This window comes from Canis lupus, chromosome X, assembly GCF_048164855.1.
Source record: "Canis lupus baileyi chromosome X, mCanLup2.hap1, whole genome shotgun sequence".
Taxonomy (NCBI): Eukaryota; Metazoa; Chordata; class Mammalia; order Carnivora; family Canidae; genus Canis; species Canis lupus.
In genome coordinates this window covers 82,212,289-82,239,948 of record NC_132876.1, presented here as the reverse complement: position 1 = coordinate 82,239,948, position 27,660 = coordinate 82,212,289, and the positions used below count along the sequence as shown (strand labels likewise).

General features: G+C 42.6%; 1 protein-coding gene across 7 annotated transcripts in view; it reads left to right on the top strand.

Moving 5' to 3' along the window:
• CLCN5 (chloride voltage-gated channel 5) overlaps window positions 1-23,630 on the top strand; it is a 155,160-nt gene extending 131,530 nt beyond the window's left edge. For all 7 annotated transcript variants that reach the window (XM_072817422.1, XM_072817424.1, XM_072817421.1 and 4 more), the window contains 9 exons: window positions 2,268-2,455; window positions 5,809-5,931; window positions 6,794-7,000; window positions 10,182-10,262; window positions 10,691-11,233; window positions 13,232-13,418; window positions 14,675-15,073; window positions 15,225-15,441; window positions 16,651-23,630. In XM_072817422.1, the coding sequence (XP_072673523.1) occupies window positions 2,268-2,455; window positions 5,809-5,931; window positions 6,794-7,000; window positions 10,182-10,262; window positions 10,691-11,233; window positions 13,232-13,418; window positions 14,675-15,073; window positions 15,225-15,441; window positions 16,651-16,741 (2,036 nt within the window). In that variant the 3' untranslated portion in view covers window positions 16,742-23,630. The remainder of the gene's footprint in view (window positions 1-2,267; window positions 2,456-5,808; window positions 5,932-6,793; window positions 7,001-10,181; window positions 10,263-10,690; window positions 11,234-13,231; window positions 13,419-14,674; window positions 15,074-15,224; window positions 15,442-16,650) is intronic.
• Window positions 23,631-27,660: the final 4,030 nt, after the last annotated feature.

Genomic DNA, 27,660 nt, shown 5'->3' with positions numbered 1-27,660 from the left:
CAAGATGATTGCTGCAAATGAAGAAAGGCCCAGGCATAGCTGAGTTTTCAAAGATTATCTAGGGAAGGAGTCAGTAATATTTTCTGGGTAAAGGGCCAGGTAGTGAATATTTTAGGATTTGTGGCACAAATGGTCTCTGTAGTGCAAAAGCAGCCATTGACAATAGGTCAAGAAATGAGCATGGCTGAGACCAAGCAAAACTTTATTTACAGGCACAGAGGCACATTGGACCCCTGGTTCGTAGTTTGCCAACCTGTGGTCTAGGGTGTTAATGCTATCCCTCTGGCTCTCACAGGAGAGATACCATGGTTGGGCCAGTTTAGAGCTGGCTGATGACAGACCAAGTGGTCTGTAATGCTAAGTATTGCTGAGAAGCTGAAGGTAAGGAAGAGAGCCGAGAAAGGTTATGTAGTTTAGCAGTTAGGAGGATACCAGTGACCTTAGAAACTGATCTCATAAATATTAGGAGTCAGATTTCAAGGGGAAGCAACCGGTGTAGTTTTGGAGGTATTTGGTGGTTACTGGAAGGCAAGAAGGGACAAAGGCTTGAGATGGTAACGAGGACAGGGGAAAGCATTTTGTTCTGTAGGGTAGGGGAAAGCTGATAAAATTGGTAACCAGGGAAGAAGGGTCCAATTGGGAAAATAAGGAGAAATAGCAGGAAAAGGGAAGACAGGATGGAGGGTACTGCCGTTAGGTTGAATAAGACACAGGCACTCGAAGCAACCAGAGGACAAGCCAAACTCTGTAACACGTGTTAATTTTCTGAATCTGTGCACTAAGTGCAATAAGAAGTAGAAGGCAGGGAAGGTGGGCGTGGCCAAGAGGAGGTGTCAAAACAAGGTGTTAGATTTGACTAGGTTATTCAAGTATGTAAATAACCTCTGTTAACACTTTTAGCACCTACCCAAACAGACACATGACATGGCCTCCGGCCTGTTGGAATGTAGGTGTAATATCCTCAACTTTTTAATGTATTTCTTGTCACTAGGTGACCAGTGAATATTTTTCTTTCCCTCGCACACACAGGGCATTTTGTTTTTAAGCATTGCAGAGCAACAATAGAAGCAGTGTGTCCGAATGCAGGAACAGTCTGGGAATTCAGGGGCTGTGAATTTTATGATGTCTTTGCTATTTCCCTAAAGCATGATTCTAGGCCGGTTTCATTTCTGTATGCCAGAGTTTCTTCATCTGGACGACAGAAATGATGAGAAGGCCAGAATCTAAAATACTGTAACTATCTTAACCCAACCAGTCTATTAACCATAGCACATAATCCCCCATTCACTATTCATTTTCTCATAGTATTCTTTTTTTTTTTTAAAGATTTTATTTATTTATTCATGATAGTCACAGAGAGAGAGAGAGAGAGAGAGGCAGAGACACAGGCAGAGAGAGAAGCGGGCTCCATGCAGGGAGCCTGATGTGGGATTCGATCCCGGGTCTCCAGGATCGCGCCCTGGGCCAAAGGCAGGCGCCAAACCGCTGCGCCACCCAGGGATCCCTCATAGTATTCTTTGATGGCTGTTCTGCGTATAATACTGGTTGCTCCTTTTTCATGAAGAAAACTTCAGAATGTTCATGTTCCAGGCTCGGGAGGCTTCGACATTGTTTATAGCTTCATCTAAGCTTCCCTGGGCATCACAGTTTGTGCTTTGCCAGCTTAATTTCTCTTAGCCTAGAATGCCTTCCTGCCACTACTCAGGTTCACTCTCCATGGAGCAAAATTGCTAACAAGGCCGAGCTCTCCTCTCCATTGCATTCATCAGCCCCCTTTCCCCAGCCAGCCATCTCAAACAAAGATTGTATAATATTCTTCAATGCTGGCAGTTCACATTTTCCCAATCGTATGTAAATAGTGAGAATAAAATGATTTTTCATAAACTTGACTGTCTTCATGGATCAGTAGCCATCAACTGTAAGTTAAAGCAGAGTCTTTGCTGCACAAATCAGCTAAAAGGCAAATCCACTTGCCCCTGGCTCCCACCAGACCCCTTAGCCCTCCCCCAACTCCCCTCCCCCAGCCATATAGAAATTCTCCAGACATGGTATTCAATGCAGACAGTGTTTTGTGTTTCTTACCCCCCTTGACTAGGCATTTAATGACAAACAAAATCTCTTAGGGGTGGTAGATGGAAATCAAGCAGACAGACCATCAGAAGGAGATTGCAAGGGAACCTGAACGTTTATACTTGTCTGTTGTTTTGATGCCTTTTCGCTCATTTCCTCTGACAACTTTGGCCTTCCCTTCCCTCACCTCAAATCAGGTTCCTTAGCTGGCTTGATAGACATTTCTGCTCATTGGATGACAGATTTGAAAGAAGGCATATGCACAGAGGGATTCTGGTTTAACCATGAGCACTGTTGCTGGAACTCTGAGCACGTCACCTTCGAAGACAGAGACAAATGTCCTGAGTGGAATAGCTGGTCCCAGCTTATCATCAGCACGGATGAGGTAACATGTTGTGAAGATTTTGGAACCACTGATTTTTATTCCTACATTCACTTAATTTCTTATACCGCACTCACAGCAATTGTAGAATGCGCTGATTTTCCTTTTCATGGAAAGGGGAACCAGTGCCAGCTGCCTTTCTCTGTGGTTAAAGTGCAGCCCCATTTCCATTGCTTCTGCCATGTGGAATCGTTTGATACTTACACAGTGACCTAACATTTTTGCTTGTCTTAAACAGTCCTGGTATTTCTTAGTGGTTAGTATATGGTGTCTCTGAATCTGGCTTTCTCTAATAATTTCAGTAAAGATGGCAGAGCCAGCCAACAGGTACACTCTAATTTCTAACAAAGAGTGGGTTAAAATTGTGTCTGTTGTATTGACTCCAAAAGTAATTTTCCCCTGCACATTGCATTAGAACATTAAAAAAAAATCAGGATCCATTCCATATCAAAATACCGGAAACATAGGAATAATATTGCCCATAGCCTTCTTTGGAGATGAAATCAATATTTTCATTTGTCCTTGTCTCCTAGCAGATATTTTTCAATGTAAAAGTAACTTTGTTTTTCAGTTCCTTCCCTTTCTATTACCATGTGGGCTGTTTGTTTGTTAGATCTCTCCTACCAAAACCAAAAACACACAAGACAGAACAAAATAGCTCTCAATCGCATTCTGGCTTCCACCAAGCAAAACAGGTACCATCTCAGCTCATTTACTCTGTTGGCGAAGTGACTGAGACAAGGGTAGGATACATATTTATACTTTAATTTTTTAAGATTTTATTTATTTTTTCATGAGACACACAGAGAGGCATAGACACAGGCAGAGGGAGAAGCAGGCTCCATGCAGGGAGCCTGACATGGGACTCCATCCCAGGTCTCCAGGATCACACCCTGGGCTGAAGGCGGCGCTAAATCGCTGAGCCACCTGGGCTGCCCTATTTATACTTTAACTTATTTTTAAAACATTTTTAAAGGTTTTATTTATTTATTCATGAGAGACACAGAGAGAGAGGCAGAGACACAGGCAGAGGGAGAAGCAGGCTCCCTGCAGGGAACCCAATGCGGGACTTGATCCCAGGACTCTGGGATCATGCCCTGAGCCGAAGGCAGATGCTCAATCGTTGAACCACCCAGGTGTCCCTATATTTGTACTTTTAAAATGCGTTTTTATTGCTACTTTGGTCCACAATTGAAATGGTGTGTATATACGTGCATGTGTACATGCGCACACATACAATCAAGGGAAAAGAAGGATAGGAAAATAAGTCAGAAATAAGAGTGTTTATGTACATAAATGATTGTACACACTGGCTTAGGGAGAGAGCTCAATAAAGGAGTTGGATACATACCACAAATGTGAGAGGGTTTAGATCTGTTCTTCTCAAACTGGCTTAAGGTCGGTGGGCTGGTGGGTGGGTGAAACCACAAGATAAATGCTATGTGCCTTCTCAGAAAATCAGGTGGGTTTTTTTTTTTTTTGCAGAATATTTTTCTAAAATTACATTTAATTACAAAGGAATGCAAAATTCCCATGTTTGTTAAGATAAAACAATCTCTTTTTCAGCTCTGCTCCTGAGTATTCTACCCCATACCCTCTCTCCTAGATTAGGAGTACTTAGGTAGAAAAGTTTGAGAAGCCCTGGAATTTAGGGTGAGTGTGTGTGTGTGAGAGAGAGAGAGAAAGAGAGATTCCCGTGCCTCTTTTTTTTTTTTTTACTCTTTTATTTTTGAAGGAATTATAGATTCACAAGAAGTTGCAAAACAAGGGGGGGTCCCCTATACCCTTCACCATGCCTCCCCTCAATGGTAACATCTTCTATGACTACCGTGTAGTAGCAAAACCAGGATATGACCCACAGATTTTATTTTACCAGTTTTGCATGCATAGATGTGTGTGTGTGTGTGTGTGTGTGTGTGTGTGTGTGTGCAGTTCTCTGCAATTTTGTCACATGTGTAGATTTGTGTAATCACCACCACAGGCAAGATACAAAACTATTGTTCCATTACCCTGAGGTCCCCCCATGCTACCCCCTTAGAGCCATGTGTATACGTGGTTTAGTATTCCAAGTGCAGCTTTCAAACTGGAGCTTGAGATGGTCTCAAGTGACAGATTTCTCTGGCTGTCATTTCTTATGAATGAAATCCTTACAGAGTCAGGCTTTTAGAATCTAAGAGTTCTGCTGCCTAGCCCTTGGGCCCCAGGTTTCTGCCTCTAGGCAGTTTTAGCTACTTGCCCTAACACTCCCTCTCCCCGCCTCTGGAGTCTTCTTCCTCCCTAACTACATTCAAAAGGCCAAGAGAGAGCAATTATCTATTCCTCTGAGGGACGAAAATAATGGAAAACTTGTGTCAAAGCTGTAACTCAGGAAAAAAAAAAACAAAACAAAACCCTGAGCAGTTTGGCTCTCCTTGTCTAGGTCAGTGAATTATTTGAATAACGTTTTATGTTTTAAGAAGTCAGAAGTGCAGTGAGTTTTGTGTTTCATGTAATTTGAGTGAATTTCAACTTCTCCTATTTTTATCAGTAAGCATAATCTCCTGTTGTTCAAAATAGCTTTTTTTTCCTAGTAAGATGTAATTATTTGCATGCCCTTTATGTTGGTGACTCCTTATTAGTGGTCAAAATTGGATTTATTTTCTGGCAGACTTCATTATCCTCGGTGGATAGTCCCCAAAATATATTCTCTCCATTTTATGAATAGCTGTTCTTGTTTTATTGTTTGGGATAGCTTGTATCTCACTGGTTTTGTTGTGTGGTCACAGCCTGAAACTTTCAACTCACATATACTTGTTGCTGAGTCTGATAGCAGAATGCTCTCAGAAGATGTGGTGCTTCTTTATAGAACCTCAATGTGTGTTTTAGGAAAAACACTCAGGAAATTTCAACACTATAACCTCCCCTGAGAATTTGACACCAAGGCAGGTAGCCAGCTGGTCTTCACTTCAAATGTGTAGCCAAGGTCCAGCCATCCCAATAAAAGAGCTTTCAAGAAGACTCTTCATAAAATTGACATAAAATCAGCTCTCTTGACCACAAAGCCTATCCAAGCTCTCATATGGAATCTGAACTTGCTCACAACCTTGTTTGTTTTTTGTTCTCATCCATCCTTAGAAGCTGGTGGCAGTTTCTTTTGGGTATAGCCAAGCCTCTCATTTGCAGTACCAGGTGGGCTGACTAAGTGTCTCAGGAGTTGCCTCTGCTGACCATCCTGGGAGGACCCTTTTGAGCGATTTGATCCTGGTCTTTTTTCTTTCTGGCCTCACCTCCCAAGAACCTCTTCCTCAGAAGTACTGCATGCCTCACCGAGGCTGCCCTGGACTAAAACAAGCTTCTTTCTTTTCCCTCTGTTCCAGGGAGCCTTTGCCTACATAGTCAATTACTTCATGTACGTCCTCTGGGCTCTCCTATTTGCCTTCCTCGCTGTGTCTCTTGTCAAAGTGTTTGCACCTTATGCCTGTGGCTCTGGAATTCCTGAGGTGAGTCTCTAAACGGCTTTATAAACCATTAATAATAACTAACCCTTCCTGGACCGAAGCCTTTAATTTGTGTTCTAGCAGGTACCACGATCTGCATGTGTAACAGGATCAGGCACTGAGGCAATCTGGAGTCTCCCTAGGTCTTCCCTCAAGTCTTCTCCCAGCCTGGGTCACCTGGACACTAATGGGGGTTAATTCCTAGCCCCCTGGGGGTATCCTGGCCAACCAGGCCCCTGGAAGACCAACCCCTGCCCCCTGCCCAAGATGATCAAGGGTAGAACCCAATATTCTGGCCTCAAAACTTAGTGGTAATTGTCAGCTTCATTCGAGCAGGACAAAGAAAACTGTTTTTGCTACATTTCCTATAATATGTTGTGGGCTAGCAGGAGGGTGGTTGAAATCCTGCTTCTCACTACTTTGGGTTTAGATTGCTTGACAGTGGCTGAAACTGCTGAGATTTGAGATTACCCAGATGACCTTGCCCCTCTGTTTCCTGACCAAGTCTTAGTTACAAATGTCTTTGGCAGAGAATCAAGGCTATACTAGCCTGTAAGGATGTAAGTAAGGAAAACACCCTCCTACTCTGCCTCCCCTTCTCCATATACACCCACTCCCATGCTTGCAATATTCCCTTGCCCAGCTAGCACATGCCTCCCCCCCCAAAAAAAAGGAACTTGAGAGCTTAAACAGTTCTTGGTTTCTTGGGCTCCTGGGCTCCCTCCCAATTTGGGGTCATGTAGGTCAAACATTTATATGTCACTTGTTCAAGAGGTGCGGTTTCTATAATGAGGTCCAGACTACTGCCTCCCAGCCTTGTCTACTTGCTTAGTCTGTATTCAATCTCTCTGTGTTTGACCTGCAGATAAAAACGATCTTGAGCGGTTTTATTATTAGGGGCTATTTGGGTAAGTGGACCCTGATTATTAAAACCATCACACTGGTGCTGGCAGTGTCATCTGGCTTGAGCCTGGGCAAAGAGGGCCCCCTAGTGCACGTGGCTTGCTGCTGTGGGAACATTCTGTGCCACTGCTTCAACAAATACAGGAAGAACGAAGCCAAGCGCAGAGAGGTAACAACACATGGCCTGAATAGTCTCTCTTTTGGCGAGAGCCTGAGTGGTACAACCTTAGGGATGAGGATTTGGGGACTCTATGCTAGAGTCAGTACAAATCCCCTTTGACTCAGCAGTTCTACTTCTAGGAATTTATCCCATAGACATCCAAGTTTTTGTGTGAACAAAGGGATATGTGTGGGGCTAGTGGGTGTGGTATTTGTCAGGATTGTGGTAAAATGAAACAATTGCCATGTCCATAAACAGGGGGCTGATTGAATAAATGATATTCTGTCCATACTATAAAATATGCGGTCATTAAAGAAAAAAAGATAGCCTTATGTATATTGATGGCTACAAAACATCATTAAGTTTCAAAAACCAATTTTGGAATACTGTGGGGTATAGAACAATTTAATTAATGCTTTTTTTAAAGTACATATATGTGCACTTAGAAAGAAAACATCTGGAAAGTGGTTTTACTCTAAACTGTTGAAAATGGCCACCTGTGGTTGAGTGGGAAAGTGAAGTAAGTGGTAGTGAAGAAGAAGTAAGGACTTTAACTGCAATGACTTGTATTACATATAACTCTATACAAGTTGTGCTGTTTGATTACAGAATAAGTTACAAAAATAAGAGAAGATTTTAAAAAGAAGTCGTTTATTCCTGTGAATGAATATAAGCTCAGCATGTGTTTCATATACCAGGTTTTCCATCTTTTGTTTCTACCTAATGCCACACTGAATGGGTTTCTCTGAGTCTAGGATGTCTCACTCTACCTCTGCCTCAACCTTGCCAAAGTAGGCCCACCACAGCATCTCTGTAGCTGTTCTCATGTTCATGCAGATCTTAATGTATATCATTTTGAGGAGGAAGAATAGTTTTTAGAAATGTACCAAGTCATTGATTACTTTTATCCTGCTATAATAAGGATTTCAGAAAATAATGGTTCTTGCTTGGTTTTCCTTGAATTACACAGAAATCACATATGAAACGGGTCAAGACCAAGGTCATTTCATTAGAAAGGATTTTCACCAAATTGGAACTTAGCAATTTATTTGAAAAACAAAACAAAACAAACCAATAAGGCCCAGAAGGAAACTCAAAAATGTTGAAATTTCAAATATGGAATAGATTTTGATAGTTCAAGGGAGAGAGTTCTTGGCTGGGGAAGAAGGCTAGCAGGAAAGGGAGAGAGAAATCTGAGTCCATTGTTTGTAGAGGGGCATAAAGGCAGTATTAAGCTGGTGAAGTTGTTAGATGGGAATAATGTATAACAGAAGCTAAAGACGTGAAAAGACCATTTTAGCTGGCAAGAGTAAAGTGTTGACTGTGGCCAGTCTGCGTGGGTAGGGGTGACTTCAAAACTATAGATTGATGGTTACTTTCATTCCATAAAATTGGCATTTTTGTTCAAACAGTTCCTTATAATATGAGAGGGAAGTTTGGGCTGTTTCTCTGTATAGATGTCATGTATTTCTCTAACTAGACTTGTGAATATTTGCATCTTGAGTTCACTTCCTATTGTTTATTTAGACTCTGTAGTTATTTTTTCCTGCCGTTCTCACCATTGGCAGCAAGCCTTTTGGGTCCTGGGGCCTTGTCAAAGTGGGCAGATGGTTGAGAGTAAAATAGAGATTTGAGAAGGAAGGGGATAGACAGACTCTACTCTGTCTGCAAAAAATTGAAACACACTAGCCATCACAGTTCTTTCTTTATCCTCATAATGCATCCTAAACAGTCACTGAGATCCTCTCGTTGAGTCTCCTCATCTTCTCAGATGAAAGCCAGTATAGAGGCACAAGTTTCCAAATCCTCCCAGGCTAGCACCAGAGGCCTCACTCCTTCCTCCCCTTCATTTTCCCAGGCCATCCTGCACTCTTAGGGAAACCTGCCTATTTATTTTGCTAAGAAGCATTTTATTCTTCAGAAACTCTTAATTATTATTAGACTTTCTTTTAAAAATATTTCCTTACTACCATGAATCACTTACCCCTCCACAGCAACCAGAATCCAATGAAAGGACTTTATTAATTCTGGTGTGTTGGTCACACACATTTTACACACACATGCACATGCCTACATACTAAGGTAGAGCAAGTATCACTTGCTCTCTTACTCTACCTCCGTGTCCCTGTTTATTTCCCTCTGACACCTTCTTCCCCTTCCCCTTCCACCTACCCCTTTTCCTTGCCACACCAAAACACATTTAGGTCTTCTCTTCCCTTCAAAATCTATGGCCTTGCCTCTAGTTGCTTCTAGGTTTGCTCTCTATTTCTCTTTCCTTGGGGCACATAGTACAGAAAACCCTAACCACTTATTGTATGAGTATTTGCAGCTCTTGAATAGCTGTGAGCCAATTGTTACTATAGTTTTGTATCATTACAACCTTCTCTCAAATCTCATTTAAAAAGGATTTCTTTTTTTTAATAAAGATTTTATTTATCCATTCGAGAGAGAGAGAGAAAGAGCGTGAGCAGGGTAGAGACAGAGGGAGAGGGGGGAGCCCCAAAGTGGGGCTCCATCCCAGGACTCTGGGATCAAGATCTGAGATGAAGGCAGATGCTTAACTGTCTGAGCCACCCAGGTGCCCTAGAAAGCATTTCTTTTTTTTTTTTTTAAACTTTTATTTATTTATGATAGGCACACAGTGAGAGAGAGAGAGAGAGGCAGAGACACAGGCAGAGGGAGAAGCAGGCTCCATGCACCGGGAGCCCGATGTGGGATTCGATCCCGGGTCTCCAGGATCGCGCCCTGGGCCAAAGGCAGGCGCCAAACCGCTGCGCCACCCAGGGATCCCTAGAAAGCATTTCTTAATAAGGAAAGTGCTATGTAAATATATCACCAAAAATAACTCATTTAGGTGGTTAATAGGTTTATAGACTCAAATTCATTTAGTGAATTGAGAGTATGGGGGATGGGGGGGCGTAATTCGGAATAAAGTATATGCCTGGATTAATTCCAGGGGAAAGACCCCCTACCTGTTCAAGCGTTTGAACCATGCATTCAAAATGTAGCCTGAGGTGTTTGCTCTCAAAATAAGTAAATATGAATTGAACTTCATTTTTGATAACTGGGATATGGAGCATGTGAGGTTTTTAAAAAAATGTTCAGTAAACACGAATATTCATTTTAAAAATTAGATCAAGTGTGGAAAGGTGTCGTTATTCCAACACTAATTTGGAGTTTTGGATTGTAGGTCTTGTCGGCTGCAGCAGCAGCTGGTGTATCTGTAGCCTTCGGGGCACCTATTGGTGGAGTGTTATTCAGCTTAGAAGAGGTAAGTACTTCTGTCTGTATGTGGAGCATGCGCATTGCTTCTGGGTCAGGAATCCTGGCCAGTGTCTATTGGACATTGTGGTCTGGGAGTGCCCCACCCAACTCTGTGTTTTACCATCTGACCAAATATTCCTGGGCAGTTTTTTTTGTCCTTAGCTCTCATTCCTGCACCACCGACTTTTCACCCAAAACTGTTTCTGCATACTGATTTATTAGAGAGTAAGAGCACGAGTGAGCATGAGCAGAGGGGGAAGGGGTAGAAAGAGAAGCAGAGTCCCTGCTCAGCAGGGAGCCTGATGTGGGGCTGGATCCCAGGACCCGGGGATAACAGCCTGAGCCGAAGGCAGATGATTAATGCACTGAGCCACCCAGGTGCCCCTCCCCTCTGCACGCTGATTTAAATTTGTTGTCTCACCTTCTTTCTTCTAGGTCAGCTACTATTTTCCCCTCAAAACATTGTGGCGGTCGTTCTTTGCTGCCTTGGTGGCAGCATTTACTCTGCGTTCCATCAATCCATTTGGCAACAGCCGCCTGGTTCTGTTTTATGTGGAGTTTCACACCCCATGGCATCTCTTTGAGCTGGTGCCGTTCATTCTACTCGGCATATTTGGTGGTCTGTGGGGAGCTTTGTTTATCCGCACCAACATCGCATGGTGTCGGAAGCGTAAGACGACTCAATTGGGCAAGTATCCTGTCATAGAGGTACTCGTTGTGACAGCCATCACTGCCATCCTGGCTTTCCCCAATGAATACACCCGAATGAGCACAAGTGAGCTCATTTCTGAGCTGTTTAATGACTGTGGCCTTCTGGACTCCTCCAAGCTCTGTGATTATGAGAACCGTTTCAACACAAGCAAGGGAGGTGAACTGCCTGACAGACCGGCTGGTGTGGGAGTCTACAGTGCCATGTGGCAGCTGGCCTTGACGCTCATCCTGAAAATTGTCATCACTATATTCACCTTTGGTATGAAGGTGAGGAGATTCTTTTGATATCAGTGGGTATATGTGTGGCTGTGGGTTTGGGGGCAAAGCCAAGATACCATGGCAACCTCCAAAGCTCATGTAGCACTTCCAACTTCATGTAACATTATCCCCCAGCCTCCAAAGCCCTTTTTACTGCCACATGTCCTAACTTCCTAGCCAATTGTACCTCTATCTAAAATTGTCCGAGTCGAGTTTTTAGGCCAAAGGCAAACCTCAGCGATGAGATTTAAGTAGAAATGTTTTCTCCTTTCTAGTGGAAAGTATATTTTGCCCCTCAGAAAGGATGGTGAGGTATTTATTCACGTGCATTTTGTACTAAAACAATTCTTTTTTTTTTTTTAATTTTATTTTATTTATGATAGTCATACAGAGAGAGAGAGAGAGAGAGAGAGAGAGAGGCAGAGACATAGGCAGAGGGAGAAGCAGGCTCCATGCACCGGGAGCCTGACGTGGGATTCGATCCTGGGTCTCCAGGATCGCGCCCTGGGCCAAAGGCAGGCGCCAAACCGCTGCGCCACCCAGGGATCCCCTAAAACAATTCTTAACCAACACATTTTTGGTGGCTTTAGAGATTGCCAATAAAGCAAAATGTTAAGTTGAACCAAGTAAAGGAGCCAAAATTCAACCATTTTTGATGACAAAAATAGCAACGTCATATGGTTCAGCCCATTGTATAGCTCAATGCATTCTTCACAGTTCTCGTCAGTGCCGTTATCAGGAACTTCACAGGTGATCCCAAGTTAATATTCCAGCTGTCAAAAGCAGACCTCAGGCGAGCATCTTTTATTTTCAGTGCCGGTTATCATTTCCATGTTTCAGAAGAAACCAGAAAGGGACATTCGTTAAAGTATTTTCTTTCTCCTCCCTAGGTTATTGTCTTTCCTTTAGCACCCAACTACGGAGTTATTTCCCTCTCTTCCCTAGGAAAACGGAGATTCAAACCAGAAAATGAGATGCAACAGCTCAGTTTAGGCAATGGTCTAGTCTCTGACTTGATACGCATCCTCCTCAACACCCCAGAAGGTTTTACAGTGCTTGTTGAGCTTCATTCTTTCATTGAAAGTGAATATTCAGACCATCAAACCTGCCCAGATTCAAATGTATGCCACAAACACAAGCTATTTAAAAATAGTCTACTGTTTTCATTATTTTGTCCTTGTCAGTATTTCCTTCCCTTAACAGAGAAAATTGAGAATTCACTGTATATATCCTAGAGTCAAGAAATAGAGACCTGAGAGGTGTTTTGGTGGTGGTGTTGGGGGGGATTTGTTTGTTTGTTTTGAATAGTCACACAGCTATAGTTACTACCTTATTAAGAAAATGAGGTAATGAGTCTTTCTTTATACTATTACAGAATAAAATGTAACATCATGCAGAATCCTTTTAATGTGAGCAATGTGTTAAGATTCAATAAGTGAGAGTGGTTAGGAGCATTTCACTTAAACCAGTATTTACTGTATCTTGACTGTGGGTGAGTTACTTAACCTCCCTGAACCTTGAGTTCTTTGTGATTTGGCAATAATAACACCTGTCTCCTGGTGGGGTGTTTGTAAAGAACTGGGGGAATCTCATCAGTAGAGTATCCAGCATAGAACACAGTAGATAGTCAATAGAGGATAATTGTTATTGATAAGAATTCAGAATTGGGGGAAATGTCTGCATATGCGAGAAACTCCATCTATTTTCCTTTTTCTTTGGGAAAAGCTTAATTTCTGCCTCCAGTTCTGTGTTGGTCTGGAAAGTTCAGGCTCTTGCCTGATGGACCCCGTATCAGGGTAAGCTTCTTTGCAGTCATACTTGCCTGCACGTCCCAGAGAACCTCTAGACCCTGTAGCATTACACAAATCTTTACAAACTTGCTAGCATAGTGCATAGTTGAATTGTCATTGGCCTCTTTGCTTCACAGAGGGTCAGTCCTCTAGCCCTTAACACATGCCAGGCAAGTGCATCATTTCTCCCTAACCATCTGTTGCTTTCTCTTTGCAGATCCCTTCCGGCCTGTTTATCCCCAGCATGGCTGTTGGTGCTATCGCAGGTCGACTTTTAGGAGTAGGAATGGAGCAGCTGGCTTATTACCACCATGACTGGGCCATCTTCAATAGCTGGTGTAGTCAGGGAGCAGATTGCATCACCCCTGGCCTTTATGCGATGGTTGGGGCTGCAGCCTGCTTAGGTGAGTCATGTCTGCATTGATTTTGAAAAAGTTGTCACCCAGGTGACATCATAAAGAAGCGTGACTTTTAAAAATCATTTATTTATTTATTTATTTATTTATTTATTTATTTATTCATTCATTCATTCATTCATTCATTCATGAGAGACACAGAGACAGAGACATGGGCAGAGGGAGAAGCAGGCTCCCCGAAAGGAGCCCCGTGTGGGACTCATCCCAGATCCTGGGATCATGCCCTGAGCCGAAGGCAGACACTCAACCGCTGAGCTACCCAGGCATTCCAAGAAATGTGATATTAAATGCAGTTGACTATAGATTTTTTAAAAATGACCATCCATTTCCTGTTGGGTTTGCCATTTTTCAAGTGCTTTAAGAAAGCATTCTTTATCATATAGCTACATTCCTCCCTTTGGGGAGCAATTTTACTCTCAAATTTCATCATACTAAGGAAATGATCAGAAACTTGGGTGAGGATATCTGCCCAAGAATGTTCAGCCCAGTATTATTTATGATAGCAAGAAATTGGAATCAACTAAATATGCACAGTAAGGGACTGGTTCAATGGCTTATAGTTGGCATAACCATGTAATGTTATACTATGGAGCTATTGAATGTGATGCTGATATTTAACATTGTTAAATGCAATGTTAATTAAATTTGTGATAATATGCAAAATGTTCCTGACATTTTGCATAAAGTGGAGGGAGGGGAGCACAGTGGGGATTAAACATACACTATGAGCTCACTTACAGAAAAACATGTATTTTTGCATAGTGAAAAACTTGAAAGAGTCACTCAGGATTTATACTCTGCATATTTCTAGGCAGTGAGCTTATGGATAATGACTTTATTTTATAGACTTTAAAAAACCATTTTCTGAGTTTTCAACAATGGCCTCTATGTTCCAGAGAACTTTTGTCCCAGTAGCATTACACAAATTATGGATATCTTTTGCAATTACTTTTATAATTGGGGGCAGGGGGTTAGAGAAAGAAACACACAAATAAGAAACAAAAGGAGAAAACTCTAGAAGGCCACTTATGCTTTTGTAGATGTTAATTTGAGAAATGTGACTCCTGTCCATCATAAACTTGCTTTGACACAGTTGCTAGGGTTTGTGTAGTAGTAGGGGAGACCTCCTCTTAGCAATGTTCTGGTAAGTAAGCTTTCCCCAGATGCGGGCCTCTCACAGGCCCTTAACTGCAATGAATCTGAACTTCCCCTGTTTTCAGTAACCTGTATCTGTTTCTTCGCAGGCGGGGTGACTCGGATGACTGTTTCTCTTGTTGTCATAATGTTTGAACTAACTGGTGGCTTGGAATACATTGTGCCTCTGATGGCTGCAGCCATGACGAGCAAGTGGGTGGCAGATGCCCTTGGGAGAGAGGGCATCTATGATGCCCACATTCGTCTTAACGGTTACCCCTTTCTTGAAGCCAAGGAAGAGTTTGCTCATAAGACCCTGGCAATGGATGTGATGAAGCCCCGGAGAAATGACCCTTTATTGACTGTCCTTACTCAGGACAGTATGACCGTGGAGGATGTAGAGACTGTCATCAGTGAAACCACTTACAGCGGCTTCCCAGTGGTGGTGTCCCGGGAGTCCCAAAGACTTGTGGGTTTTGTCCTCCGAAGAGACCTCATTATTTCAATTGGTAAGGATTTCAAAAAGAGGCTAATGGGACCCACTGTGGAAAGAAATAAATACGTGTGAAATGGGGGAAGGCACAGGGAGGATGGGACCAGTTTGAGGACATCAAAATAGAACTATTTTCAACTTCTTTTTTTCTCCTACTTTTCAAATAGAAAATGCTCGAAAAAAACAGGATGGGGTTGTGAGTACTTCCATCATTTATTTCACCGAGCATTCTCCTCCGATGCCACCATACACCCCACCCACTCTCAAGCTTCGGAACATCCTGGATCTCAGCCCCTTCACTGTGACTGACCTCACCCCCATGGAGATTGTAGTGGATATCTTCCGCAAGCTGGGACTGCGCCAGTGCCTGGTTACGCACAATGGGTGAGAGCTCCTTGGGGGAGGAAAGAAATTGTGAGAGGAAAGAGAAGGGAGGGAGATAAAGAGAGAAGAACCCAATTCATTTGAACATTAGTAGCACTTACAGGCCCTTTTGAAGTTCCAAGATGAAGATGGATGTGTTTCTTTTGTTGTAATTAATGGAAAAGGAGTTTGGGGGGGAGAAGGTATGTTTGAGAGATGTGAACTACTGGCTGCACGTTACAAATAATGCAGTTCCTCCTCCACAAAGGAAATGGCTGTGTCCTTTTGAATAGACAGCACTGCAGTTACGATGGTATTAGGTAATATATATATATATAGTATTTGGTCCTTACAGTACCTTTGCTATTATTATTTGAGGGTGAGAAAAAGCAAGTTTCAGTAGGTTTGAAGATCTACACAAGGGCCCCCAGTTAATATATAGTAGAGGTAGGCTTTAAACACAAGTCGTCAGATTCTCAAGGCCAAGGCTCTTTCTGGGATCTTTCTTATGCAGTAAAGGAAGCCCTGCTATTTTTATTGGAAAAGAAGGGAGGTTGAGGAGGAGGGTGGCTTTTTTTCTAAACATGGTATGTTAATCCAGCAATTGTATAAGAGTTTCACTCTCTAAAATTTCTAAATGTTGTAACAGATGTCTTGCAGGATTTGAATCAGCAAGGGGGCTTTCCCTAGCTTATTCATTCAACATTTACTGAATCCCTATTTTGTCCAAGAAAGTATTCCACTAGACTCCAAGGAGACACACAAAAAGATAAGGCCCTTCTGCCCCCTCAAGTAATATGCAGTGTCATAGGGGATCTGAGAACACATGAGTCCGTATTATACGACAGCAAACAGGACACATGCACAGAATCATGCCTGGTTGCCAGGAGGGCGCAGTCTCTGCTGGCTTGCAAGATCAGGGAAGGTGTCCTGGAAGAGGAGTGTTTGAGCGAGGTGGCCAAAGAGAAGATTCAGATATGTAGGGAATATTTAAGGCACAAGAAGTAGCGGGATGTGAGACCTGAAGTAAAAATGCTTGCAGTCTGTTTAGGGACCCATGCACTGCCCCATTTGCCTGGTGCATGAAACCTAGTTCTGTTATCTCCTCATCCTGTGGGTGTGGACAGTTCTTGAAGACAAGGTTGCAAAGGATCGGGGAGAAAAAGCATCACCTCTGAGAATGGTAACTGCACATTTATTTTTGTTTTGCTGTCTTGTTTTGCCTTTCAGGCGGTTGCTTGGAATCATTACCAAAAAGGATGTGTTAAAGCATATAGCACAGATGGCAAACCAAGATCCTGACTCCATTCTCTTCAATTAGAATCACAGGGTTGTGCTGGATATAAAACTGGAAGGACATTGCAGACCATGGATGTATTTTGTTAACTGGGTACCCAAAACACATTTCCCATGTTTGGATGGTGAAGTTATATTAGTGTGTTGTCTCTTTCCTATAAGTTAACCAGTTGCACTACATAATCTCTGGAATTTAATCTTCTCTTTAGTAAGAGAAAATACAGTTAGGCTTCTGTGATATTGCATTAGGAGGATTTCGTGAGAAAGTCAACAAGATTGCTATGGTTTAATTCTTTAATAAATTTTTAAAATATAATAATCATTAGCCAATATGCAATCACTGAAAACTATGCAAGAAAAATTCCAACCGTCCTGACCTATAGCCTGCAGGAAACTCATGAAAAAGTCACTTTTTTGGACTCTGTCATTGGTGGAAGATGAAGTGTAAACTAAGGGGCTTTGCTTTTCCAACCACAGAAAGGAAAGCCAGAAGGAAAATAGTAATGGTGTTTTCCAGACTGTGAAAAATTCAGTTCAAATATTATCTCGTTCCTGTTACAATATTTAGCATTATAGTTTGTGTGTGTGTGTGTGTACGTGTATGTTAATTTTAATATCTGATTATAAGACAATGCTGCTTTGGTTAACCTTCTCTAAACGAATTTAGAGAGGTTGACTTTTATAGCTTGCTTGTTCCTGGTACTCTTTTGAAGTGCACAAAGATAAGTTATGGAACTCTTCTCCTTGTCTGCATAAAGGGTAATTTTCCAGATGGTATTTGTTTAGCTCATAGACAAGGACTTTGCCATGAATTTGTTAGTAGCGAGGAATGATTTCTCCAGCTTCCTTGAAACTAATGATTAGTAAAGTTCTAAGCAAAGTCGATGACTAGGAGTTTCACATTTTTTGGGTGAGGTCCCAACTAATTCTCTTACCCAGATGCCACCTCCATGAGTGATGGTGCTTTAGGCTTCTGGAATATGTAAGAATAGTAAAGGGAACCAAGTTGAGACTGCATACTGATAATCCAGGGAAGATCCCGAGCTGAATCTGCACTCTCATGCATTCCTTTGTATAGACCACCAGTACTAAAATAACTGGGCACTCATGCCTCCTCCCAGTGTTAAGTACATATGACAGGCCAGTGTTGTCCCTGTGAACACGAATTTAGGCTTGGGGTACTTTCAAATTGATTCAAGGCATCAGGGTAAGATGGGCAGCTGCAACTCCCTTGGGGCTCATTAAAATTCTAAATGAAATGCAGAACCATCCTAAGACCCAGGGGTGTGGACAAGGCCTGGTGACACCAAAGGTGCTTGTATCCAATTGAAAAGGTGCCTGTCTCAATTTTCTACCACCTTTACCGCAGTAGAAAACCTCACACTGGAGGGACACCTGGTGGAATCACAGAGCCACCACCGTCATTCCCACACCGGTTTCTTTTTCTTGTGTTTTCCCCAAGTGCAGCTGCTCCTTCTTATTCCCCTCCATTCTTTCCCCCTCCTGCGCCTCAGTCCCCAGACCTCTCTTTGGGATTGAGTGCCATGCCTGGCTAACCATTCCTTTTTCAAGAACTGACTCCCAGGGTGAGTTAAGTTGTGAACCAGGGCTCAGCAACCTTAAGGCATGTGGACCAGAGGTAACGCACAGCCATTTGCTTTGCTGTGTAGTTCAGCTGCTGTCCCCAGGCCTCCCTCCCTTTCTTGTCGACTCCCCACAGCAGTGAGATTTAACTGCCAGGGCTGTGAGTGAGTTCAGCCTTTTCCTGTTCCACGTAGGAGTCTGTTTCCTTGCACTTTTTTTGCACCATCCTTCCAGCCTAGAACCAGCAGTCTCTCAGCATATCCTCCTCCACCCTCTGCCTGTCCTCCCCAAACACCTCAGGGTTCCTCCTTCTAAAAGTTGCTGAGCCCTGAATCTAGGTTCTTTTTTATTTTTTTTACCCCTAGTTCTTATCTTTCCAAAATCCGAAATTCTTTTATTGCTCAGAACTGGGTGGCCAAGGCTTGTACTGATTTTAATCTTTCAAATATCAAGGCAGTCACCAGAGTTCCTTTTTTTTTAAAGTATATCATGCTAACATTTTACTGAAAGAGAAAGAACTCTCTAGGTTATCTTGTCTTAGAGTCATGACTCAGTCACTTTATGTCTTTTGTCCCTTCTATGCCACTGATTTCCTCATATGAGATGAGGCTGTGTGCCAGACCACCCCCTGTGCATTGTGCAGAAATCATTCTTATCTGTAGATTTTTCGTTCACTACCTATCTTACTAGCCTTCCAGCAAAAGTTTGCAAAACAGGAAGTGTTAGTATTTCTGGTATTTGATGACAAAGGTTTGGTCGCCTTTCATAGCACAGCAGTGCTATGGAAGACGTTTGTGTCTGCCTTTTTGTTTCTTCTAGGCTCTGTTTTTGATTTCAGACAGATGAGCCAGTGTTAAGGTGCTACTTCAGAGAATTAATTCAAGAAATCAGATAACACTGTGCCAAGGTATACTTTCTAGATGCTAAGCACCGATTGGACCTCCAGAGAATAATATCCTTTTGATACCTCACTCCTGATAAATCTCATTCATTAACCTCAGCTTCTCAGGAATCCTTGTAACACATATGCTAGAAGTAGCTATAGTGTATGGTATTCGTTATATGTCCAATCCTATGGTTTGGCTCAAAGGTTGGCTAATTGTGGCTAGCGCTCTCTGCTAGACTGCTAGCTCAGCATCTAACACTCAAGAGTTTCTTGTCTTAAGGCAATGGAAAATGTTCTTTTTGCCATTGCAGATTCAGCAGTTGGGCAGACTTATCCAACAAACAGAGCTGATACAGGGAGGTCTGTCAGTAGTCTCAGGTGGCCACATACCTTAATGGCAAGAGACTAGATAATATGTGATTTAAAAAATTAATTTGAGTTGAGACTAGTCTGTTTGGGCACTGAGAAAAGAAAATTGCCCAACACTAGGGAAAGATCTACAAAAGAAGGCCAATAAGTGCTTCAAGAGAGTTAGGATTTTCCAAGGAAAAATATCTGGTAGGCATCCAGCCATGAAAGCAGTGGGAGTCTATAGGTTTGTAGAAGTCTAGCTGCTATACTTTGTAGAGTCAGATCTTCAATGTAAAGAATTAAGCCGAAGCAGTTCACGTGTGGTTATACCACTGGAGGGAGGAAGCAGGGGATTAAAAATGCAAACTAATGGCCACTCTCAAGGTCATTTCTATTTAGATGTTTGTTCAGACCTCTCCTCTTTTCTGGCCCTGGCTTCCTTTCTGGCACCAGCCAGCTGTGCAGTAGAAGTGGTATAATCCACAGAACTGATATCCTCTGGTGGATAATCTGACATTGATGACACTTTGGATTTGCCAGCTGGCAGAGCAAACCATTAATTTGCTGGTTGAACAGCAAAGCAGTTCAGTTGTTTTGGCATCAGAGGCTGAATCTGAACCCCTTATGGGAAGAGCACAGCACAGTATAAATTTCTCTAGCAAGTCTCCATTTCTGTTTGAACACAAGAAAAAATAAGTAATGGGGATTTAGTGTGGTCTAAGGCTGTGAAGTAATTCTTAACCATGATCTTTTCTTTTTTAAAGGTGGGGAGGGGTGGAGGGAGAGGGAGAGAGAGAATCTTAAGCAGGCTCCACACCCAGTATGGAGCTCGATGCAGGGCTTGATCTTACAACCCCTTATCTCCCCAAGATCATGACCTGAGCTGTAATCAAGAGTTGGACCCTTAACTGACTGAGCCACCCAGGTGCCCCTTAACCCTGATCTTATGAACTTATTCAAGTATGGGGGGAGCAAATATGTTTCTAAAAACTTGTCACGCAGTAGAGTCCATCATGCAAAGTAATCATTGCATGTGATATGTTTTAAGTATTTGAATCACCTGTCCCTGCTGGGTCTCAATCTTGGTTTGTTTTGTGGGGTGTGAATAGGGGGGTGAGCTTGTCACCCCACAGTATCTTTTTGTTTTTTTAATCACAAGGAGTGCAATTTTTGAAGTTGAGTTTTTAATGATAGTGAAGACAATAGTGAGAATTTGAAATGGCTAGTGTGTTTTATATTACCAAAGTGCTTACTGATGACTGCCCACATTGCTACCCATCAGTTCAGAGAAAGCAGGAGAACATTTTTCAGGGTGGTCCACAGAGTATTGAGCTCCTAAAAACCCTGAGAAAAACTAGAAAATTAGAAAGTAAATGGGAAGTATAATATTCAGTCCTTAAAAAAGATAGATGTCTAAATATGTGGTCTAAACTTAAGTGTCCTCAAACCTTGATTTTTTTTTTTAAACCACCTCTGGGTTTGCCTGGATTCCTCCTGGAGAGAGCTGGAAGACGGGGCAGTGGAAAACCCCTAGTAAGAAAATACGTGAGTTCTCACAAGATGGTGGGAGGAAGGCCATCCTATGCCCCAAGCCATACATCCTAACATTTATAAACTGTTTGATCATATGCCTCAGGTAGAGAAAACATCACGTAGCCTTTCAAAAACCAGGTTTTGCAAGCAGAGGAGAGGCTCAAAGCAGCATTTGGCTGGAGGCAGTCTACTTTTTTGCAGAGGGCTGACCCACGAAGAGAAGGAAGGAGGGCAGTGACTACTTGTCATTGCCTAAATGATAAGCTTTAGGTAGATTGTCTTGAATTTTGAAAGCAAAATATTTTTTAAATCTATATTTTAGCCTCCCTAGAATGTACTTATTGTGTATTAAAGAGAAAAAAGGTAAGGGTTTCTCAGATCAGAGCTCAGGGAGCTGTGTAAATTTACAGTGAAATTAATGTAATGGACCTGTGGTGGCCACTCAGTTTTGCTTTGCCTCAGTTTCGGTTATTTGCTCTCAGGAGAGAAGTTCCTGGAATAATAGGTGTTAGCAACTTCACGTGATTCCACAGATGTTGGCAGGCCACAGTCTCATTTTGGAACATCTGGATCTGGGGAGTTGTGAGGTGATGTAGGGAGCAAAATTGATTTTTCCACTGTGTAGTCTGATTTTTTCCAAATCACCCAAGAAAGAAAGAATCTGATGTGCTGGGTTTGCATTTCTTGGATGGGGCCTATCAGGTCACCCTGCCCAGTCCCACAGTCATAAATTCCTACCTCTCAGTTCCTGCCAAAGGGTCTTCAGCCTCTGTGTACACTAATTAAATGGAATGCCTTGCCTAAAGTTTGGCCTTTTAAAAGAGAAACAGTGCATGTGATGGTATAAAAATATGAGGGTTTTAAAAAAAATGGTCTTGGCCTCTCCTCTTTCTCCCCTCTCTTTTTCCTGTCACTCCTTTCCCCACCCCCAAATTCAGATTTCTCTCAGCTATTAACAAGCATGTTGTTTTGAATGTGGACCTTGCAGGGAGGGACAACAGCATCATTCCGAGAACAGAGAATGGAAGATATTTCTGAGCTGATGGGCTGAGCAGGGATCTGCTCCACCATTAGGGGCCAGAGCTGGTGGTATTTATTGAGAGCGTTGAGGGCTTTTAGTATCTCAAGGCAGACATATGAAGTATTCATTGCTAAGCCTTATTATTATCTACTAGTCCAAATCTGTTGAAAATCAGAGGCAGCCTGGTATTTGGTGAGTGAAATGCCATCTGGCAACACGGAGACAAGGAAGTGGCCTGAGATTGTTTTATCAGAGTGGGAATGTTCGAGCTCATCATATTGCATGTACCTCAAAATATATGGTCCTTCAAGAGTGCTCATTTCCCCCTGTCCATTTGACTTCAGCCCTTTTCTCCCTCCTTTCTCTCCCTTTGCCCTGCCTTTTCAGTACTCAGCTTTTTAATAAGTATTTACATTTTTATTATTATATTTGGTCCTTTAGGATTATGTAATGATTAAGAAATCAATTTCATTCTATATTTTTAAAAATGATATGTTTAATATTTTGTTCTTTTAAACTGTCTTTTGAAGCTCTGCTGCTAACCAAGTATAGGCCAGAGAGGAGTAGGGCCTGACAGACGGCACCCTGGTCCTGTCACCTAATAATGACATCGATGTCATTCTTTATTTGACCAGGGCCAGCCTCCTGCTCTTACCTCTGTCCATTCACTTCTTGCCCTGTGAAAACTCTTACCTGTCAGATGAGCCAGTGAGGCTAGGAGGATCAGAAAAGCCAGGTTCTAGCCCACAGGCCACTATATGAGTTCTCTGTAGTATGCTCATTCATAGGGCCGGCTCCAACCACAGTAGCCAAAGAAAACCTGCCCAACTCAACATTTTAGTTCCTAAGCACTGGTAAGAGTTCAGCCAAAGCCAGTGTATATAGATAGCAGTAGTAGCTGGGCATATACCGAAACTAGCATCAACCAAAGCCGATATAGCCTGAGTTTCTAAAGGAAGCTTGGTGCTGAGCTGTTCAGAGCAATTATTTATTGGAGTGTTGCCAACCCTTAAGTCATGCTTTCTTAGCTTTATTCTAGCTTGCAGAGATGTTGGCCCCCACTTATAGGCACAGTGTGTACCAAAGCTATGGCTTACTGTTCACTTCGTTTTGCTCCCTGGTCATGCATAGTAACATAGTCTAAAAAGGAAGACATGGGCTGGGGAGTTAGGAGACCTGGTTTCTATTCCCTATGCTTCTACTAACTAGCCTTGAGATCTTAACCGCTCTGTGCCTCCATGTTCCCATCTGCAAAATGGGGATAGCGTTAATTGCCCTACCTACCTCACAGGGTTGTTGTGAGGATAAACTGAGACAATGAATGGAAAGTACTTTAACAAGTAAGTGCTATGCAAATTGTAAGACATGGAAACAATCATGTTAAAGGCAATGGAATGGACATTGGACATTGGCAGAAGGGTTAATGGGATCGTCCAGCCCTTTCTCTGTGTGGCATAAACCCGGGTCGCCATTGCTTTATACATTTTCACTTAGCACAGATTTGTAATTATGCATGTAATAAAGCACAGCCTTATCCAACCTGGTGTCTGGTGTGTTTTTAAAGGGGGGCATGGTTGCGGGGGTGTTGAGGGAGGATAGTATAAAAGGTACCTGCAAAATCCTACCAGCAGGCTCATTTCTTAAAATGATTTATTAGATACTTAATTATTTTTACAAGTACAGATTCAGTAACACTTTTTACAATAAGGAAACAAATGAGGGGCAGCTTGCGTCTTCTGAGGGATTCCAGATACCTCATTCATTATGGCTACTTAAATGATCCTGCCTCATACATTGGTGATCCTTTCCTGATGGCATGAGGATTAACTGGGAGCTGTATTTTTTTCTCCCTTTTTGAGCTTTTAGTGATTAAGATGATGGGCTTTGACAGGCCTCCTGCCTGTAGTCATTCCTTGCCAGGAGGATGATGGGTGATCAAATGTTCCTCCAGTGAAAAGTAAGGCTAGTCCTACCCTCTTTGTGGTGTGTTGGGATTAAAATGTCTTCTGTGAGAAACCCTCTTAGGTGACCAAGGAGGGGGTCTTTTGGGGAGGTGGTTGAACATACAAACATTTCCTTTTAACACTTTTGTGGAACACAGAAAACAACCTCAAAGTCTGGCTTTCCTACTTTCTCTATTTTTCTTGCATCTGATTCCTCCTTCCCCTTTCCATGAGCCAGACCCCTAATAAGGCAATTTACCAGGTGTCCAACTCTTTGGTTTTTTTTTAAATTTTTTTAATTTTTTATTTATTTTATGATAGTCACAGAGAGAGAGAGAGAGGCAGAGACATAGGTAGAGGGAGAAGCAGGCTCCATGCACCGGGAGCCCGACGTGGGATTCGATCCCAGGTCTCCAGGATTGCGCCCTGGGCCAAAGGCAGGCACTAAACTGCGCCACCCAGGGTTCCCTCCAACTCTTTGTTTAAGAATTTCTCCAGTTGGTATCCAATCACATCTGCTGTGGTGTTGACTTGTTGCTACCGAGAACTTTAATGCTTTTGACCTATTTGATATCATTTTAGGAAGGACACCTCTACAAAGGTAACTTCCTCATAAGCCTGAAATTCCACAAAGAAATTTGGGTTTCTGAGGTCATTTATCATTTTCCTGGACCCCTTCCACACTATCACCATCCCTACCTCTAAATATCTTTGGAGAAAAAAAACATCTAGGTGTTACCAGCCATCAACAACTTACTATGAATTACAGTTCCACATCTGGTCGCTGTAGGGCTCATATAAAAGTGGCTTTGATGGAGTATAAGGTGGTACATACAGACCAATCCATCATTTAGTACAGGAGAGGCCCAGAGAAACACCTGGAATTGACCACCAGATGTCAGTGCAATCATTAAGATACTGATGTAGGTATGGTTTGGTCAAAAGGGAACTATGAGGGTAGGTGAGGCAAGAACCATGAATACAGACGGTGGGGATACAAAATTCAATCACAAGGTATTTAGCAGACATTCTCTCTTTTTAAAGATTTTATTTATTCATGACAGAGAGAGAGAGAGAAAGAGGCAGGCAGAGACATAGGCAGAGGGAGAAGCAGGCTCCATGCAGGAGCCTGACGTGGGACTCGATCCTGAGACTCCAGGATCATGCCGTGGGCCGAAGGCAGACGCTAAACCACTGAGCCACCCAGGTGTCCCAACATTCTCTTTTTAGTGTACATAATAAACTTCATGCTGTTCTTATTATTAAGAAATGCTTTTCTTATTAAATCAGTCACATGGCAGTCCCTACTTTAAGGAGCTCATTGTCCTGGTGTCTGAAAGTTGTAGTTCCTTTCTCAAAGCAATGTCCTAGGATAAAAGGAGGAAGGAAGGACTCCAGTTTCTCCCTTGCTGGAATGGCCAGATATTGTGTGATTAGGACACTTTTGACAATGGGATGGTGGTGTTGATAATTACCCAGGGACAATAGGTGTAGCCTGGAACTACTACCCGTGTCTTAGTTTGGGCTCTGCTATAACAAATTATCATAGATCGGGTGGCTTAGAAACAACAGAAATTTATTTCCCACAGATCTGGAGACTGGAAGTCCAAGATCAGGATGCCAGCTTGGTTGGTCCTGGTGAGAGCCCCTCACCCAGGTCACAGTCTAGCAGCTTCTCATTGTATCCTCACATGGCAGAAAAAGAGAGAGTTTTCTGGAGTCCCTTTTTAAAGGGCATTCATCCTGTCCACGAGGGCTTCACCCTCCTGACCTCATCACCTTCTAAAGGCCCCTCCTCCAAATACCATCACAGTGGAAATTAGGATTTCAACATATGGACTTGGGAGGCAAACAAACATCCAGTTCCTGACACTAGGCAAAGCAAGAAGTAGAGTTATTCTCTTTCCCAGGGATCTCCAGCGCTTGGCCTTTGGACTCCATCTAGCTCCAGGCCTCCCAGGCTCCTTCCCTAGGAGCTCAGACTCTGCCCTTTCCTGGGGCTCCCAAGACCCCTCTCTTGGCCTCTCTTCCCTCCTTCATAATAAGCAATCCCATCTTAATGCTAGAGGGTGTGAGGTAAGAGAGTTGTTTGAACAACCACAAGTAAAAAAAAGTCTTATTCTCAAAAATAATAGAGCAGAGAGCAACATTCAGGGTAGGAAAAAGACATGTTTGGCTTTTTGCTCCCCTTAGGTAGGCTTCCTTAAGCTGCGGAGTTGAAGAGGTTCCCTGTCTGTACATTACCCAGTGTTAGTGTCTCTCAGACATTTTAGGATCTCAATTCAAGAGGCTGCAGATGGAATAGAAGACAGATAGAATGGGAAAAGCATAGGTTTTGGAACCAGAGGGCCTAGACTTGAGGCTTATTGCAAGGGAATTTTTGCCTTTCTGGATTAAACAAAACTTTGGATCTCTAACATTGGCCCTAGAGAAAGTCTCTCCTTGAAAAGCGATAAAAGGGGCTTCTGGATCTCACAGTATGGTTTTGAGTTCCATAGGATTCTCCTTACCATTGAGGCCATTTTTCTGGTTATTTCTCTGGCCTAGGGGTGCGTGGGCGATCACTACTCTTTAAAAGATTCTGACCTGAGTGTGCCTCTATAGCAAAGCTGGGATGGAGGTAGAATTTTTAATTTAAAAGCTCAGGGAAAATAAAAGGGAGCCAAAGTGATGTGCAACAAGCACATCCGACTTGTCGTGACTACGCATCAGAATCATCTGAATTAGGTTTTAAGAAATAGATTCCTGGAGGTTTGGTGCTACGTCTTGGACTGGTATTTGGAAAACCATACAAGAGTATGACAGACCTCACCCTCTGCCCCCATATCCTGAAGCCTTATCAGCCTCCTACATGGTGGGCACCATCTTCTCACCGCCTGGGAGAACTCATTGTCTCACTTGTTCACTCTTGTGTCCCAAGGACCAGATACAAGGCCCAGCACAGAGTGGGACCTTCAACGATACAGTACTAGTGGGATGGCTGTTTGTGTAAAGTTTGCCTTCTTTAGCTCCTGTTTCCTGCTTGAAGATGTGTCTCTTCCCTAGATGTACACCACCTTTCAGGGACACCGCTCTTACCCACCACAAGCAGTTCTTCAATCTTATAAGTCACAGCCTAATAATCACCATCTCATACACCCCTTGGTAAGTGATGGAAGGCATGTTTATTTCAGGCTCTGCTACTTGTTGGGCTCATGATTTGACCTCTCTTAGCCTCAGGAACCTCATCCATAAAGTAGGAATGATAATTAAAAACTGCCTCCTTGGATTGTTGAGATGAATTGAAACTGGGTATAAAACTGGGCTTTACAAGTTTACTATACAAACATCGTTGCTATTCAATTGTCATGAGGGCTAAAGGAAAATGTATGAGAATAGTCAGTTCATAACCAGTGTTTATTGGGTGCCACTAGGCAGTAGGGATTCAATGGAAGGAAAAAACAGGCCCATTTCCTAGATGGCAATCCAAATCACAATTTAGAATGGCATAAACTAGCAGTCTATTCTAGTGACAGAATATTTTTTCCAAGTCCAGTATCTATGGGCTTGGTAGCCTTTCCTGAATATTAGCAGAATCTTGGCACCTCCCCTCCCACCAAAATATTTCCTGATTATTTCTGCCTCTG